Here is a 19,782-nt window from a genome sequence, read left to right as displayed (position 1 = left end):
GTGTGATTTTGTGTGGGTATGTTCCAGTAATATTGTATCCATAATTTGTATTATTTAGCATGTTGGATAGTGGGTTCAGAGCAAGGCAGAACCAGAAAGGACTTAATGAGTCTCCTTGGTATATTCCACGCTTAATCTGTATTGGCTGTGATGTGATATTATTTGGATTTGTTTGGATATTAAGTGTGGTTTTCCAGTTTTTCATTACTATGTTTAGAAACTGTATCAATTTAGGATCTACTTTGTATATTTCCAATATTTGTAGTAACCATGAGTGGGGTACACTATCAAAAGCTTTTTGGTAATCAATGTATGCGTAGTGCAGCGACCTTTGTTTAGTTTTAGCTTGACATGTCACCTCTGCATCTATTATCAGTTGCTCTTTACATCCTCGTGCTCCTTTGCAACAGCCTTTTTGTTCTTCATTTATAATTTTTTTCTGTGTTGTATGTGTCATTAATTTCTGTGTAATGACTGAAGTTAATATTTTGTATATTGTTGGTAGGCATGTTATGGGGCGATATTTAGCTGGGTTTGCTGTGTCTGCTTGATCTCTAGGTTTCAGATAAGTTATTCCATGTGTAAGTGTATCAGGGAATGTGTATGGGTCTGCAATGTAACTGTTAAATAATTTAGTTAGATGTGAATGTGTTGAGGTGAACTTCTTTAGCCAGAAATTTGCTATTTTATCTTTTCCAGGGGCTTTCCAATTGTGAGTAGAATTAATTGCTTGGGTGACTTCATGTTGCAAAATTATCTCTTCAGGCATTTGTGGTATCATCTTGTATGTGTCTGTTTCTGCTTGTATCCACCGTGCATGCCTGTTATGTTGTACCGGGTTTGACCATATGTCGCTCCAGAAGTGTTCCATGTCTGTTATGTTTGGTGGATTGTCTATTTTAATGTGTGTGTTATCTATTGTCTGGTAAAATTTCTTTTGGTTTGTGTGGAATGTTTGGTTTTGTTTCCTTCTATTTTCACTTTTTTTGTATCATCTAAGTCGTTTCTTGTAATTTCTGCTTCTTTTCATCTAATTGCTCTATCGCTTCTTGTTGTGAGATTTTACCTAACCTTTTTCGTTTTTTTTTTTTCTGACATTTCATTTCTTATAAATTGTGTTAGCTGTCCGATGTCTTTTCTCAGTTTTTCTATTCTGATCTGTAGCCTGTGTTGCCATGCTGGTTTTGTGGGTTTCTTCTGTGTGTTGGTTGGTTCTGATCTCTGCCTAGTGTGTATATTTAGTGTAGTGAGTGCTTCTATATAAACCAGTAGTTGTAACTCTTCCATAGTTGTTTCCCTTTATTTTGTTGTGTATGATTGTGTTGATAGTTTTTATTGTTGTTTCGACTTGTGGGTTATTTGGCGGTCTATGCAAGAATGATCTAATGTCTGTATTTGTGTATTTGTATTCTATATATGTCAGCTGAGATTTTTCTTCTGTATCTAACATGTGTGTCACTTCGTGTTCTATTTGTGCTTGTTCTGGTGACTGCCTTAAGATTTCGTTTTGCTCTGATTGTTTAATTGATGCGTGTTGTTCTTTGTTTGTTTGCCCTGGGATGTTTGAGTCCATTACTGTATTTTCTTCTTCTTCTGATTCCACATTATTTTGTTCCAGTATTTGTTGTACTTCTTGTTTGATGTTTTCTAATTCTGACTGGGGTATCCTGTTATTTTTGATTATTACACAGATCTGATCAGCTAGTCGTTCTTCTGTCAAAAATTTTAATTGTGGGTATCTGGTAATAAATGTTATGTATACTTGTGATCTGTATCCAGTTGTGTTGGTTCCTAGGTTTGTTGCTTGGTAATAACAGAACATGAGGTGTCGATTAACTTCATCTGACCATCTCATCCTCTGTCTTTGTTTTCCTTCTAGGGTGGTTGCAGGAAGCATATCCTGCAAAACACCTCTATTTGGATTTAAATCATTTTCCAGTTGGCTAGCAGTGTCGTTACCATTATGGGCGGGCATAGGGTTCAAGCGTCGTCCCCGACCATGACGGCGCTTGTCCGGGGCTTCTTTAGTTCTGTCCTGAACCAACTAATCACACTAAAAGGGGGGTTAGCCCTGTTAGTGGTTTGTTCTTTTCGTCGCCTTTTACGACTGGCAGAACATACCGGGGGCATATTCTTTTCCCGGGCCTCCACGGGGTTTATTATTATTATTATTTTGCTATTATAAAAATCTGGAAACTACTGTTTACAGTTTTTCTATAACAACTATATTATTATGAAAAGTCAGTCAGTCCTACAGAAGTGCTGTGTTAGCAAACAAACTAGTTAAAGAACAAAGACAAAAATCAAGCACATTAATGTGTTCTTACAAGTTTTATTTCGAAATAAAAGCCTTTTACAAAGTTTAAAAAGTTACATGTTGTATTAATTTACCACTGTTTACTAACAAAATATTACAGTGTTACAGTCTATAAACAGCTGCTGTGTTTACTCAGTCATATTTTGGTAAAACAGTTTGTTTTCTTGTTTGAGATAAGGTATCATCTTTAAGTCCTCCTCCTCCTCACTTTTCAATCTGGCTGTTAGCTCAAACCGGGGGAGATCTAAGCCTTTCATGGTTTCCACCTTCACATCTTTTTTGAATACATTTGTTTGCTTTCACATTTCAGCTCCATTGAATTTTTTTTATTCTTGTCCTGGGTTGGTTTTGGAAACTTGAGCCAAACAGCCTTGGAAATTTCTAACTTTTTTGTGATGAAATGTTGTTTAGCTTCTTTGAAGAAGTCATAAAAATCATCATAGTGGCTAGAAAAGGAGTTTTGCTATTGGCATTACACAAAACTCTCACAAGATCCGAAGGAACTTCACATTTTTCTGCTCTGTTTCTTTTTTCAATTAGAACAAAGGCTCGGACACAGGATAAGTATGAGTGTCCAGAGACGACATACTTGTGGTGAACTTTGTCAAAGAAATCATTACGGACGAATTATAACCAGAGGAACAATACCATTGGATTTTTGTTTTGGCCACAGCTGTTGTCAGACCACACTATTAACTTTTTTTTCTGGGTAATTTTACTTTCAATCCCCCTAAACACAGCTTGCTATTTCGTTGCCTCCCCTGCCACTCATGCCCTTGTGCCAAAGAAACAAAAGACCTTTATTATTATCTGTCATATGCAACCCCAAATTGTAACAAGAAAGTTGACGTAAATAATACATTTGGCAGTGTGACAATGTTGGCAGAGAGAAAACCTGTTGCAAATCTATGGATGCTGTGCATGTATCACTTGTAGAAGTTGTAGAATATATATGATCATGCTCCATCTCTTCTCTAGCTTTTTCACTGTGTCTATGATGAAATTCTAGTGAAGTACATTGTACAGCTCTGTTGGTTGAGTCATTCAACATTTTACTTTTAAGCAGATCACGTCTTACAGGTATCTTTCCGTGGACTGTGAAATCTCCGTTTGGCAAAGTATTCTTTCAATAACTTTTTGTAGTACAAATATCTGATGTTTGAGTTTGGATAAAGCGTAACAAAAGCCTCATACATTCTGCAGTAATTTAAATCTTGGCTTGAAAGTAGAAGGGAGCTTTTAGTCCTTGTGTAATGACGTACGTCCTTAGGGAAACTTTTGATGTGTTCAACAATGCATTTTACATCAGCAGCCTTATATTTCCTTTCTTTTTTTTAATTTCCCCTATGTTCAATGTAGGTAACATCACCACTCTTTTTTGCATTTACCAAGGTTTCCACTCTTTGCCTGGTAATTTTGTGTATTTCCAGAAAGGATTTTTTGCAAACTTGAAAATGTCTATCTTCGTCATCAGGAACTGTATAAAAAACCCTAGCCTCTCTGCGACTCTCCTGTGTAAGAACCATGATGCCTTCTTCTAACATTGCATACACTTCAGTTTTTCACCAAATAAGAGTTTTGTTTAACATTATCACCTAGTTCGTAGAACTGATTGAATATGTTTAATTTGTGTTCCAATGCAATGTCTCTACATTGCGATCACGAGCTCAATTCAACGCACAGAAATATAAACCCAAATTTGTTCCCCTCCCTGGCCACACCATGGGGGGAATGTCAGGCTAAGGATGGCAGCAAATCTTATTCGCCCCAGTACCGTATGTTCAAGAGCTGATGGAGAATCTTTCATGACGATGAAGCCTCAGTTTTTTGTTGAGCGTTTAGAGGACAAGTTTGGGGAGGTGGAGGGCTTGTTCAAAATGAGGTCTGGGTCAGTCTTGATGAAAACAGCATCCTCTGACCAGCCACAGGAGTTACTCGCTTGTGACAAGCCGGGGGATGTTTCTGTAACCATCACGCCCCATAAGAGCTTAAATATGGTCCAGGGTATCATATTTCACAGAGACCTTCGTTTGCAGTCCGGCAATGAGCTGCGTGCCGATTTAGTGTCGAGGTGTACATTTCATCTGGCGTGTCCACTGGGGTCCAAAGGATAATCATATTACCACTAGTGCCTTTATCTTGGCCTTTGAGGGTGATCCATTGCCCGAGAAGGTCATGGTGATGGTCTACCGGTGTGATGTAAAGCCCTATATCCCTCCCTCATAGCGGTGCTTTAAGTGCCGGAAGTTCCGCCATATGTCTTCCCACTGAATTTGTAGCATCACATGCCGAGATTGTGGACGCCCATCCCATCCCATCCCATCCCATCCCAATACTCCATGTGCCCCGCCTCCCATCTGTGTCAACAGCGGTGAGCACCATTCGCCTTGCTCGCCTGACTGCAGGATTCTCCAGAAAGAAAGGAAAGTCATGGAATACAAGACTGTGGACCGACTGACCTACACTGAGGCTAAGAGAAAATTTGAACACCTGCATCTTGTGCGTATGACATCGTCTTATGCTGCCCGTACATCAGTTCTGCCACCATCATCTCCGCCAACCCAAGTTACCTCTCAGAGCCGGAAGACTACACGTGGCCCCTTGATAGTGAGGGCATTTCCCTCCCTGTTGCTCCAGCACCACCTACCTCAGTACAACACCCCTCCCTCCCCCCCCCCCCCCCCCCAAACCATTGGGGCCGTCCGTCCCCACTTCTAAGCTGGAGACACATAAGTCTAGGAAGGGGTCCCTTGTGTCACTCCCTTCCCAGGTTTCTGCTAGTGGGGAAAAAAGACAACCGCCAGTGGCTAAAGAGCTCAAAAGCAGCTGGTCGTAGGGCTTCACGCTCATCCTCAGTCCCGGGGACTGAACCAGTGAAGTCCTCCCAGCCAGGGAAACCCAAGGAACAGCGAGAGGGGGGCAAGCATATTCTATGAGAGCACCTCTGCCAATTACCCAGCCGTCGAAGAGTTCATTTAAATGTGCACATCACGACTGTTATGTGTGGGGGCCTTATTATGCTGCAACCACGTGCGTAGCCATATGTCCAGGTGTACATCTTCCAGCAGGTCAGATAGAGTTTCTTGCAAAAAGGGAAGATAATTTGCCCCAGTAAGTTGAGGAGTTAGACGGACCATCCCAATCAGATTGTCACCCACAATGCCTGCCCAAATGTTGAGCAAAAATCGTTCCTGATGTCTGTGGATGTACGTGACATGATGATTTCCCCTTGCCCAGTAATGAATGTTTCAAGTGTTGTAAACGCTATCCTGGTGGAAGTTACACTCGTTGGTAAACAACACAATGGCGGGGAAGCTAGGATCTCATGCAACACGTCGTGTAAACCATTGGCAAAACCCTAGCTTGTGTTCATAGTCCACCACAGGATTTTGTGAGTGCCACCCATGTCATGTCCAGCTGCTTGAGTTCTTGTCGTAGGTGCTTCCTCGAAGCATTCAAGAACAGTCTCTTCAAATGCAGCATCCTGTTGTGTTTGAGGTCTTCCAGCATAACCATGATATCCTGCTAATGAGCTTGTTTCACCAAGTCGCCAGTGAATTGCTGTAAACGTTTTCAGTTGTGGGTGGTGTCTTGGTGCGTACCATTCCTCATACAACCGTCGAGCTTCATGTGCGTTACCATCAGCTAGTCCATAAACAAAAGCCATATCTCATTGTTCTTCAAACGAATACTGTGGTGCCACGCTTACTGTATGACTAAATTACAGGTGACGCGTGTGTTCTCCAATGCGAAGCTTGCATGTGGAAGCCTCTGATGTGAGGTAGAGACAAATAACAAGACCTATTTGACATGTGTGCTTATCACATTGGGGCAGTGACGGGGGAGGGACGTTTGAATATGTGAACCGACAACTATAACGCTGCCCATCAACGGAGTGTGTGGCGCCAAGTTTCCATAGTTTAAAAATGGTGCGTTGTCAACCTACACAACATTTGTAATTTTCGTTTCTACTGGCATTAGGTATCCAAGGTTAAAATTTGTGACACAATTTTTCTCCACCCTGTGTATGTCCATTTTGCTGCTCCGTACAAGAAAGTACGAATCTATTCAGTTTTGTAGCTCATTATTTAAATTTTGAATGCCTTTATTGCATGTATTACTTTTTATTTGGTGTTGCAGAACAATGCTGAAAAGAGAGATGTAGTAAGTAATGAAGAGATCCTAAATTGAATTGGAGAGAAAAGAAATTTATGGCACCACTTCACTAAAACAAGGAATCACTTGGTAGGAAACTTCCTGAGGCACTGAGGAATAGTCATTTTGCTAATGGAGGGAAGTGTGGGTAGTGTAAAGGGAGACCAAGACTTAAGCAAATTCAAAGTGATAGACATTGCAGTAGTTTATGCAGAGATGAAGAGGCTTGTGCAGGCCATACTAGTGTGTAGAGCTCTGCACCAAACTAATGTTCAAACTGAAGACCACAACAAAAACCATGTTAGTTCTTATCTCTGTTACTGTTTATCAGCAGTATTGTGTTTTTGAGTAAGTGAAACTTCTATGAAATTTACTTTTGTAAATATTGATGTACGGAAGCTGTCGGCTTTGCTATCACAAACCTTAAGCAGCAGCGGCAATAACTACTACCTCATAAATAATGAGGTTTGTTAACTGTATGCAGAATTTGTAATGCAGTCAAATCCCTGATGGGAATTACTTTTGTGTATAGTAGCTGTATTGGCAAAATATTACTACAGTCTTATTTTATTTATTCTATAAGCATTCTTGGTAATTTAGCCATATTTAGGTATGCTCATGTGAAAGTGCCAATTCTAGACTTCAGAAATTTTTATTTAGAGCTTAATTGACGGGAGCTGTTTCAATTTGTATGATTTGTTTTTACTGTGTAAATGTGAATTCACCAGGAATTAATTGTCAGTAGCTCTTATGTGCACTGTAAAAATTGCCATTGTGTTTCATGTCAAATTTTTAAATTATTGTGATACTGGAAGGTCGTGACTGGAATCCAAATAATGGAAAGAAAAAGTATAAGCAATCACCATATAGTTGATGAGTTGAGCAGTTGACATGTACCTAAACTAATTTCAAAACATTGCTGAACATGTGAGCAACATCCTTGTAAAGAACTCTAAAATACAAAACACAAACAATGGAAAATATAGGGAGAAATTATAACAATGTGAAAAGGCTAGATTAAAGACTGCTAGATACTATTAGCTGTTGGCCAGTGCCCGAGCCCATGCATGCCTGCACTCTCCTCCCTACATCCCCCCCCCCCTCCTCCGTGCCCCCCCCCCCCCCCCCCCCCCCCACACACACACACACACACGCATGTTCTGTTTTGTCTACATCTGATGAAAGACCTAGTTTGATAGCTAATAATATCTGGTAGTCTTTTTTCAATGTCTCTGCTTGCCACTCAGCACCTTTTCTGTGTGGTGAGTAGCAATCTATTCGTTTCATATTGTTGTAAATACAAAAAACAATATTGGGGAATTATTAGTGACTATAAAAAACGAAAGGAGTAAATATACAACTCACCATACACACAGCCTGACAAAAAAAATGAATCTTCTTGAGAATGTGGTCAATTGTCAACATAACTTCGTACAGGTACACATCATCAGTGTGTATGTAAATTGTTAGATGCAATTCTCTGTGAAAGACAGAATGGCCTCCAGAGAGTATTCATGTGGTTCATGTTTAGTGTAGTTACCAGGCTTGGTAAGGTATATATGAGGCAAGAACACCAAGAGATACTGAGTGGTAACTGTGAAGGACACGGAGATGCCATGTACTCATATGAGCCAGAATTATCGGCACCTGAAAGTGCTGAAAGGGGCCTCATTGTGGGTATCCATTTTGTTGGATGGTCAGTCATACAATATCCAGATTTCTACAGCATTCAGATATGAGAGAGGATTGTTGTAATCCAAGCACATCATAACTCAACATCTGCACCTGTCAAGTGAGAACAAGTAACAGACTTTCTGAAACATTCTGTGTCTCAACATTCTTGGTAAACTCACACCCTTGGTCATATATTAGTAGCATCTGAACCAGGAAATTAATGTCCCATGTACAGAATTATATTAACACAATAACACAAAGGGCTTTTTTTGGAGTGATGACGGGGAAATGTGGACAGCCAGTTAATGGTGTCACATTGTGTTCAGTGATGAATTGCAGTTCTGCACTACCCTGAATGTCCATTGTCAGCAAGTATAGTGGCAACCTGTGTGGAGGTTTCAATGTTTTGGAGAGTATTGGGTATGACTTCAGGTCATGTTTAGTAGTGATTGGTGGAACTCTGATGACACAGTAGTATGTCACAGATGTCCTGTGTCCTCATATGTTTACCTATCCTGTGGCAGTATCATGGTGCCATTTTTCAATAGGACAGTGTTTGTCCATGCATGGCATGTGTGTCAATGAATTGTCTGTGTGGTGTTTAGGTATTGTCATGGCCATCAGGGTTCCCAGATCTGACCCCAGAAGAATGTGAGGGTCTACCTCGGATGCAGATTCCGTCCCATTGCGAGTATCCAGGATGTTAAGGACAAGTTCCAACAGATATGGGATAGCTTGTCTCAGGAGATTGTTCAACGGCTCATGACACCCTTCCCAGCTGAATCAGTGCATGCATTGAGGCACTGGGTGATGAATAGGTGCATAAACGAGAATGAAAACATTGTTGAGCTGTTGATGATGTCTTGTGTAGAGTAACAACAGACTGCAAATAAATGCATTGACTTACGTGGTTACATTGCATGGCCATTTAGATTTACTGTCACTGCAGCTAGACTAGTGTGAGAGTTTGTAGGTAGGGTGGGTGGCAGAATACTAAGTTGGGAAGGATGAGAGAGACTTTGGGGGGAGAAGTTCCTTATTTCTGGTTGTGGTGGTTGGTAACTAAAGCCTTGGGAAAGGATGTTGTTATGTTATTCTTTGTTCTTGTTGGTATTGTCTACTCTACAGAGCTAATTTCACATTTAGATATGCTTCTATTAAGAATATTCGTAAATCAAGAACATGCATGGGAAGCCAATCATAAGGGAAGATGAAGTAAATGAAGATGAGATGGTAGGTACAATACTGAGAGAGAAAATTGAGAACACTGAAAGATGGAAGTTGAATAAAGCCCCTGGAGTGGATGTCATTCCCTCAGAATTAATGAGACCATTGGGAGATATTCACAAAACTATTCCACTTGGTGTGCAAGGTATGCGAGACTGGCAAAATACCATCAGACTTAAGGAAAGTGTAATAATTTCAGTTCCAAAGAAAGCATATGCTGGAAGGTGTTAATACTACTGAGCCATAAGATAAAAAGTCATTGTCACAAAATACTAACATGAAATGTTTGCAGAAGAATGGAAAAACTGGCAGAAGCTGATGTTAGGGAAGACTGGTTTCAATTCCGGAGAAATAGGGTAACAACTGAGTTGTGTTGATACTAACCAGACAGGTTATTAGTTTAGAGTGAGTTTTTGACAGTATTAACAGCAAGACAGTGTTCGAAATTTTGAAGGTATCAGGGATAAAATACATGGAGTGAAAGGTTACTTACAAATTCTGTGGAAACCAGACTACAGTTGTAAGAGTTGGGGGGTGAAGAAAGACAAGCAATTGTTGAGAAGAATGTGAGATAGGTTTGTAATGATTTCCTGATGTTATTCAGCATGTATGTTGAGCAGGCAGTAAAGGTAACCAACGAGAAAAAATAAAAACTTTGAGGTTTGCAGACAATATTGTAATAATGTCAGAGACAGAAAAGGACTTGGTAGAGCAGCTGAATGGAATTAGAATGTCTTAAAAAGAGTTGGTAAGATTGACATCAATAACAGTAAAACAAGGGTAATGGAGTGTGGTCAAATTAAATCGGGCAATGCCAGGAGAATTAGACCAGAAGATGAGACACTAAAAGATGTAGATGAGTTTTGCTATACAGGGGGCAAAATAATTGGTGAGGGCCAAAGTTGAAAGGGTGTAAAATGCAGACTGGCAAGAGCAAGAAAATCATTTCTGAAAAAAAATTTGTTAATATCTCGTGTTAGGAAGTCTTTTGTGAAGGCATTTGTATGTAGTGCAGTCTTGTATGGAAGTGAAATGAGGATGACAAGCAGTTCAGATAGAAGAAATCAGAAGCTTTTGAAATATGAAGCTGTGGAAGAATGCTGATAAGATGTTGTTGTGTTGTTGTGGTCTTCAGTCCTGAGACTGGTTTGATGCAGCTCTCCATGCTACTCTATCCTGTGCAAGCTTCTTCATCTCCCAGTACCTACTGCAACCTACATCCTTCTGAATCTGCTTAGTGTATTGATCTCTTGGTCTCCCTCTACGATTTTTACCCTCCATGCTGCCCTCCAATGCTAAATTTGTGATCCCTTGATGTCTCAAAACATGTCCTACCAACCGATCCCTTCTTCTAGTCAAGTTGTGCCACAAACTTCTCTTCTCCCCAATCCTATTCAATACCTCCTCATTAGTTACGTGATCTACCCACCTTATCTTCAGCATTCTTCTGTAGCACCGCATTTCGAAAGCTTCTATTCTCTTCTTGTCCAAACTGGTTATCGTCCATGTTTCACTTCCATACACGGCTACACTCCATACAAATACTTTCAGAAACGACTTCCTGACACTTAAATCTATACTCGATGTTAACAAATTTCTCTTCTTCAGAAACGATTTCCTTGCCATTGCCAGTCTACATTTTATATCCTCTCTACTTCGACCATCATCAGTTATTTTACTCCCTAAATAGCAAAACTCCTTTACTACTTTAAGTGTCTCATTTCCTAATCTAATCCCCTCAGCATCACCCGATTTAATTTGACTACATTCCATTATCCTCGTTTTGCTTTTGTTGATGTTCATCTTATATCCTCCTTTCAAGACACTGTCCATTCCGTTCAACTGCTCTTCCAAGTCCTTTGCTGTCTCTGACAGAATTACAATGTCATCGGCAAACCTCAAAGTTTTTATTTCTTCTCCATGGATTTTAATACCTACTCCGAATTTTTCTTTTGTTTCCTTTACTGCTTGCTCAATATACAGATTGAATAACACCGGGAAGAGGCTACAACCCTGTCTCACTCCTTTCCCAACCACTGCTTCCCTTTCATGCCCCTCGACTCTTATAACTGCCATCTGGTTTCTGTACAAATTGCAAATAGCCTTTCGCTCCCTGTATTTTACCCCTGCCACCTTCAGAATTTGAAAGAGAGTATTCCAGTTAACGTTGTCAAAAGCTTTCTCTAAGTCTACAAATGCTAGAAAGGTAGGTTTGCCTTTCCTTAATCTTTCTTCTAAGATAAGTCGTAAGGTCAGTATTGCCTCACGTGTTCCAGTATTTCTACGGAATCCAAACTGATCTTCCCCGAGGTCGGCTTCTACTAGTTTTTCCATTCGTCTGTAAAGAATTCGTGTTAGTACTTTGCAGCTGTGGCTTATTAAACTGATTGTTCGGTAATTTTCACATCTGTCAACACCTGCTTTCTTTGGGATTGGAATTATTATATTCTTCTTGTAGTCTAAGGGTATTTCGCCTGTTTCATACATCTTGCTCACCAGATGGTAGAGTTTTGTCATGACTGGCTCTCCCAAGGCCATCAGTAGTTCTAATGGAATGTTGTCTACTCCCGGGGCCTTTTTTCGACTCAGGTCTTTCAGTGCTCTGTCAAACTCTTCACGCAGTATCTTATCTCCCATTTCATCTTCATCTACATCCTCTTCCATTTCCATAACATTGTCCTCAAGTACATCGCCCTTGTATAAACCCTCTATATACTCCTTCCACCTTTCTGCCTTCCTTTCTTTGCTTAGAACTGGGTTTCCATCTGAGCTCTTGATATTCATACAAGTGGTTCTCTTCTCTCCAAAGGCCTCTTTAATTTTCCTGTAGGCAGTATGTATCTTACACCTAGTGAGACAAGCATCTACATCCTTACATTTGTACTGTAGCCATCCCTGCTTAGCCATTTTGCACTTCCTGTCAATCTCATTTTTGAGACGTTTGTATTCCTTTTTGCCTGCTTCATTTACTGCATTTTTATATTTTCTCCTTTCATCAATTAAATTCAATATTTCTTCCGTTACCCAAGGATTTCTATTAGCCCTCGTCTTTTTACCTACTTGATCCTCTGCTGCCTTCACTACTTCATCCCTCAGAGCTACCCATTCTTCTTCTACTGTATTTCTTTCCCCCATTCCTGTCAATTGTTCCCTTATGCTCTCCCTGAAACTTCCTACAACCTCTGGTTCTTTCAGTTTATCCAAGTCCCATCTCCTTAAATTCCCGCCTTTTTGCAGATTCTTCAGTTTCAATCTGCAGTTCATAACCAATAGATTGTGGTCAGAATCCACATCTGCCCCTGGAAATGTCTTACAATTTAAAACCTGGTTCCTAAATCTCTGTCTTACCATTACGTAATCTATCTGATACCTTTTAGTATCTCCAGGATTCTTCCAGGTATACAACCTTCTTTCATGATTCTTGAACCAAGTGTTAGCTATGATTAAGTTATGCTCTGTGCAAAATTCTACAAGGCGGCTTCCTCTTTCATTTCTTCCCCCCCAATCCATATTCACCTACTATGTGTCCTTCGCTCCCTTTTCCTACTGACGAATTCCAGTCACCCATGACTATTAAATTTTCGTCTCCCTTCACTACCTGAATAATTTCTTTTATCTCGTCACACATTTCATCAATTTCTTCATCATCTGCAGAGCTAGTTGGCATATAAACTTGTACTACTGTAGTAGGCATGGGCTTTGTGTCTATCTTGGCCACAATAATGCGTTCACTATGCTGTTTGTAGTAGCTAACCCGCACTCCTATTTTCCTATTCATTATTAAACCTACTCCTGCATTACCCTTATTTGATTTTGTATTTATAACCCTGTAATCACCTGACCAAACGTCTTGTTTCTCCTGCCACCGAACTTCACTAATTCCCACTATATCTAACTTTAACCTATCCATTTCCCTTTTTAAATTTTCTAACCTACCTGCCCGATTAAGGGATCCGACAGTCCACGCTCCGATCCGTAGAATGCCAGTTTTCTTTCTCCTGATAACGACGTCCTCTTGAGTAGTCCCCGCCTGGAGATCCGAATGGGGGACTATTTTACCTCCGGAATATTTTACCCAAGAGGACGCCATCATCATTTAATCATACAGTAAAGCTGCATGTCCTCGGGAAAAATTACGGCTGTAGTTTCCCCTTGCTTTCAGCCGTTCGCAGTACCAGCACAGCAAGGCCGTTTTGGTTAATGTTACAAGGCTAGATCAGTCAATCATCCAGACTGTTGCCCCTGCAACTACTGAAAAGGCTGCTGCCCCTCTTCAGGAACCACATGTTTGTCTGGCCTCTCAACAGATACCCCTCCGTTGTGGTTGCACCTATGGTACGGCCATCTGTATCGCTGAGGCACGCAAGCCTCCCCACCAACGGCAAGGTCCATGGTTCATGGGGGGCTGATAAGATGAGTAAAGTGAATAACTGATCAGTAGGTACTGAACTGAATTGAAGCAAAAAGAAATTTATGATACAACTTGACTAAAATAAGGGATTGATTGATAAAACCCATCTCAAGGCATCAAGGAATTGTCTATTTGGCAATGATGGTAAGTGTGTGGGATAAAATTGGAGATCAGTAATTAAGCAGGTTCAAGTGTATGTAAGGTGTAGTGGTTATTCATAGATGAAAGAGCTTGCGTAGAATAGACTCACATGGAAAGCTGCATGAAACCAATCTTTGGACTGAATACCACAACAATTATGTATTATCAATCATTATTTCATATTATATATCTAAAAACAAAGATGATGTGACTTACCAAATGAAAGTGCTGGCAGGTCGACAGACACACAAAAAAACACAAACATACACACAAAATTCAAGCTTTCGCAACAAACTGTTGCCTCATCAGGAAAGAGGGAAGGAGAGGGAAAGACGAAAGGATGTGGGTTTTAAGGGAGAGGGTAAGGAGTCATTCCAATCCCGGGAGCGGAAAGACTTACCTTAGGGGGAAAAAAGGACGGGTATACACTCTCGCACACACACACACACATATCCATCCACACATATACAGACACAAGCAGACATATTTAAAGACAAAGAAAACTCTTTGTCTTTAAATATGTCTGCTTGTGTCTGTATATGTGTGGATGGATATGTGTGTGTGTGCGAGTGTATACCCGTCCTTTTTTCCCCCTAAGGTAAGTCTTTCCGCTCCCGGGATTGGAATGACTCCTTACCCTCTCCCTGAAAACCCACATCCTTTCGTCTTTCCCTCTCCTTCCCTCTTTCCTGATGAGGCAACAGTTTGTTGCGAAAGCTTGAATTTTGTGTGTATGTTTGTGTTTGTTTGTGTGTCTGTCGACCTGCCAGCACTTTCATTTGGTAAGTCACATCATCTTTGTTTTTAGATATATATTTCCTACGTGGAATGTTTCCCTCTATTATAACCATATCATTATTTCATATTAAGATGATATAATTCATATGATTTTCTTTTACTGTAATTCTTTTAAGTAAAGTGTAATCTGTTATACACATATACAAAATGTAAATAATGCAGTGGCTTTCTCTCAGGTAGCTATTATCTTTTTATATGATACATCATTGTTTAGTGAATATTTGTTACACCTAACACTCAGCTCATTTTACACTCAAATTGAAGTATACAAGCTTTTAGGTTTTGAGCTATTTGTAATATACAGTGGGTGTTTAACTCTTCATTAATGCCTAGTAAACTACCTAATAGACAGCAGACACTAATGATATCAAACAAAAAGATACCAGTTGTGATTTACATTAGACTAAAAGAGCTGGTTTGACAGAAAACATTAATTACTTCATTTGTGACAGCTTTGAATCATTGTAATCTCATCCCTGTGCAAGGATAAGGTGTCAAAAAATTATTGTTTAAAAGTAAGTTTAGAGCTTTAATGAGTAATGTAGTAGCAACTTCTGACACCAAATGTAACAGCAACACCAAAAGTAGTGGGAAGAGGGAGAAGGCACCTTATTAATACTTGTCCGAGCTTTCCAAGTGATTTATTGTTTACAACTACAGTGCCGCGTTCCCCTCGGTCTGCGTCATTGGGTCCCACAATGTTGAGGACACCACTTTGCTGTCTGTGAAACAGCTTGGCGCGGAATGGCTGCCTCAGTGACCCGTGCAACACTCCGCTGTATGTCGGCCTTGTACAGCCGCGACTCAGGATGCGCTGGCAGTCGACTCAGTGGTCTTCATCCCTGCGTCAGCGGCGTGCCGCACTGCGTGCTTCTTCACCGTCGTGGTTAAGATCGCAGTGACAACAAGCGCCCACGATCCGGCGTCCGAATCTATGGCCCTTGCCTCGGGATGCTTCCGGCATGTGTTGGGAGCCAACAAGACTGCCCGCAGTAGCAAGCCGTGGCGTGGCCCACCGCTGGTTGGCTACGGACCCTGCATTGGCCTCAGAGGGTCAAACCAACGACCTGCCGTGGACTGGAATGCTGGCACCCCATCTGCTGCTGTGTGTAGCTGGTGGTGTGATATGCCCCGCCGTCCAGGAGAGCTGTAACACTTGAATGCTTTGTTAGTGAACTGGCACCTATTTACATGTGGCTATGCACCTCTGTTTTGCTAAACGCGCCACTCTGCGTCACATACTCATAACACGTTGGCCAGTGGGCCTCTTCTACCTGTGACTTGCGCCATACAAAACACTGTGTGTACTTTTTCCGGCGGTTTTATGCCCCTGTAGCCTCCATTTTACTTTGCAGCTGCTGGTGAGCATAACTCACTGTAAAAAGGCCCGCGCCTGGCTGTAACTTACACGCTCAAAAATATTGCACCAATACTGACTTTTCCTATCCCGAATGGTAGTGCCACTACAGTAACTAAACGGACAATAGCAACAACAATCTCTATCCTTGTGTGGCAATTCTCAGTTATTCAAAAGTGATTGTATGTTTATAGTTTCACTTTGTTGTAAGATTACTGAGTGTATAAGGGAAACATCATGCACCAAAGTTATCATAAAGGAGCTGTTGTCGTGTTTGAAAAGGATTTTTATTGGTATGTTTGTAGCATTTTGGTAATTAGTTTGGTTTTATACAATATGAGCAGATGTGTGGTGCACTTTGTACACATGTAAAGAATAGCTGTTTTTATGTTACCAAGAGAAGCATGTATGAGCAAAATTACTGTTTAATCTTGGTTTAATTAAAAAATGATAAAATAAAGTTACATTATATGAGCTATATCACTCTTTAATCAAACAAGAACAAAATAAACTGTCATTATATTGTTCTGTTGCCACATACAATGGCTCAATCAACGTTAACTCCAACTATAATTAGCTTGCAGACAACTGCCTCATTGTGAGTTATTGCTGCTGGGTGGGAATGTGGATCTTTCCTTGCACGGATCATAAAGTTTTTCTCACCTACTTTATATTATCGCTGCTCACTTAGCACTGTTTTAGCTGAAGCTATAGTGAAGGAATAGGTAGATGCTTACAGTTGTAAAACAACAATAGAACAGTACAAGACAATGTTATTTGTGGTTGGCATGCTTTACATATAGATGCACCCACTCAAGGGTTAACACAGAATAACTACCATTTATTCTCCAAGATGTATTACGTGTATTTTCTTTATATATTTGTATAACAAAGTAATGAATGGCACAATGGTAAAATTATATTGTCCTCAAATTATACAGTTCAAGCTCCAGACTGTGTATGGTCAACACAATCTGCGATAACACTCCGTTAAAGTTTGTTGTGCTTATACTAAACACCATGCCACAAATTTCAATGTTTTATTGCATATTTGGTGCAGTAATTTCTGCTGTCGGTATTCTTATCTAATATTTTTTTGTTCTTCCTTACAGTTATGCGACTTACAAGACCAACTTTATCAAGTCCATTAATCGTGACAAGTGATGCGAAAGATCTGCCAGGAAACCTGTTCAACAATGATCTGAAGCATGACATTACTTCTGTATCAAGTGTTGAGACACTAGCTGCTGGACAGTTTCTCCTGTTACCACAAAGTTTTGGGTAATTATTGATCTTGATTAACATTGTGCAGCCTGCTCTCATAAAGTTTTGTTTCTTGTGACAACCAGGACTACTTTTTTTCAAACTGTACATTGACATTTTTAAGTGTGCACTTGTATGCATAGTTAATTATTTTCATGTTCTATTTGTCTTACCCATAGTATCTCTACATCAACATCTACATAAATACTCCACAATCCACCATACGGTGCGTGGCGGAGGGTACCTCGTACCACAACTAGCATCTTCTCTCGCTGTTCCACTCCCAACAGAACGAGGGAAAAATGACCGACTATATGCCTCTGTATGAGCCCTAATCTCTCTTATCTTATCTTTGTGGTCTTTCCGCGAAATGTAAGTTGGCGGCAGTAAAATTGTACTGCAGTCAGCCTCAAATGCTGGTTCTCTAAATTTCCTCAGTAGAGATTCATGAAAAGAACACCTCCTTTCCTCCAGAGACTCCCACAAGAGTTCCTGAAGCATTTCCGTAACACTAACATGACCAAACCAACCAGTAACAAATCTAGCAGCCTGCCTCTGAATTGCTTCTCTGTCCTCCCTCAATCCGACCTGATAGGGATCCCAAATGCTCGAGCAGTACTCAAGAATAGATCGTATTAGTGTTTTATAAGCAGTCTCGCTTACAGATGAACCAAATCTTCCCAAAATTCTACCAATGAACCGAAGACGACTATCCGCCTTCCTCACAACTGCCATTACATGCTTGTCCCATTTCATATCGCTCTGCAGTGTTACGCCCAAATATTTAATCGACATCACTGTGTTAAGCGCTATATTACTAATGGAGTATTCAAACATTATGGGATTCTTTTTCCTATTCATCTGCATTAATTTACATTTATCCATATTTAGAGTAAGCTGTCATTCTTTACACCAATCACAAATCCTGTCCAAGTCATCTTGTATCGTCCTACAGTCACTCAATGACAACACCTTCCCGTACACCACAGCATCATCAGCAAACAGCCGCACATTGCTATCCACTCTATCCAAAAGATCATTTATGTAGATAGAAAACAACAGCGGACCTACCACACTAACCATCGAGGACAACGTACTGGATTCTATTAGGGGCACAGAGACAAACGCTTTGCAGAAGTCAAGGAATATGGCATCTGTCTGATACCCTTCATCCATGGTTCGCAAGATATCATGTGAAAAAAGGGCAAGTTGTGTTTCACAGGAGCGATGCTTTCTAAAGCCATACTGATGCATGGACAGCAACTTCTATGTCTCAAGGAAATTCATTATATTTGAACTGAGAATATGTTCGTGAATCCTGCAACAAACCAATGTTAAGGATATTGGTCTGTAATTTTGAGGATCCGTCCTTCTACCCTTCTTATATACAGGTGTCACCTGCGCTTTTTTTCCAGTCGCTCGGGACTTTACGTTGGGCAAGAGATTCACGATAAATGCAAGCTAAGTAAGGAGCCAATGCAGTAGAGTACTCTCTGTAAAACCGAATTGGAATCCCATCAGGGCCTGGTGATTTATTTATTTTCAACCCATTCAGCTGCTTTACAACCCCAGGGATGTCTATCACTATGTCTTCCATACAGGAATCTGTACGAGACACAAACGGCGGTATGTTTGTACAATCCTCCTGCATGAAAGATTTCTCAAATGCGAAATTTAAAATTTCAGCTTTCATTTTGCTGTCTTCCATTGCCAGGCCAGACTGATCAGTGAGTGACTGGATGGAAGCCTTCGACCCGCTTACCGATTTTATGTAAGACCAGAATTTCCTTGGGTTTTCAGCAAGATCTTTTGCTAAGGTATGACGGTGGTAGTGGATGTATGCTTCGTGCATCGCTCTTTTTACAGCAGCATGAATCTCTACTAACTTTTGCCTGTCCTCATTCTCCCGACCTTTCTTGTACCGCAAGTGCAACTGTCTTTACTTCCTGAGCATTCTCCGAATTGCGCTGTTAAACCACGGTGGGTGTTTTCCGTCCATAACCCACATTTTCGGCACATACTTCTCCAATGCGTGATTTACGATGTGTTTAAAATTTGCCAGTAATTCTTCCACGTCCATCGTACCGGATTCATTTACTAAGTAGGATGCTAACAACTGCTTATCTGCTCTTTCTAGTAAGAATACTCGCCTGGCCTTCTTGACCAACTTTTTAACTTTCGTAACCAGACATAATGACAACATCATGATCACTAAACCCTGTTCCAACACTGACACCATCGATGAGGTCAGGTCTGTACGTGGCTACCAGATCTAAAATATTTCTATTACGCGTTGGCTGTCAATTTAGCTGCTCAAGACAGTTTTCGGATAATGTGTTCAAAAGCAATGCACACGACGGCTTGTCTGTACCAGCTGTAATGAATCCATAGACATCCCAGTCTATACTAGGTAGGTTGAAGTCGCCTCCGACTAATATA

General features: G+C 40.6%; 1 protein-coding gene across 2 annotated transcripts in view; it reads left to right on the top strand.

Annotated features, from left to right (window-relative positions):
• LOC124615357 (trafficking protein particle complex subunit 13) overlaps positions 1-19,782 on the top strand; it is a 218,862-nt gene that overhangs the window by 46,193 nt on the left and 152,887 nt on the right. For both annotated transcript variants that reach the window (XM_047143171.1, XM_047143172.1), the window contains exon 2: positions 17,193-17,361. In XM_047143171.1, the coding sequence (XP_046999127.1) occupies positions 17,193-17,361 (169 nt within the window). The remainder of the gene's footprint in view (positions 1-17,192; positions 17,362-19,782) is intronic.

Source organism: Schistocerca americana, chromosome 5 (assembly GCF_021461395.2).
Source record: "Schistocerca americana isolate TAMUIC-IGC-003095 chromosome 5, iqSchAmer2.1, whole genome shotgun sequence".
NCBI lineage: Eukaryota > Metazoa > Arthropoda > Insecta > Orthoptera > Acrididae > Schistocerca > Schistocerca americana.
The sequence above is the reverse complement of the archived record's forward strand: the minus strand, read 5'-3'. Positions and strand labels throughout refer to the sequence as shown.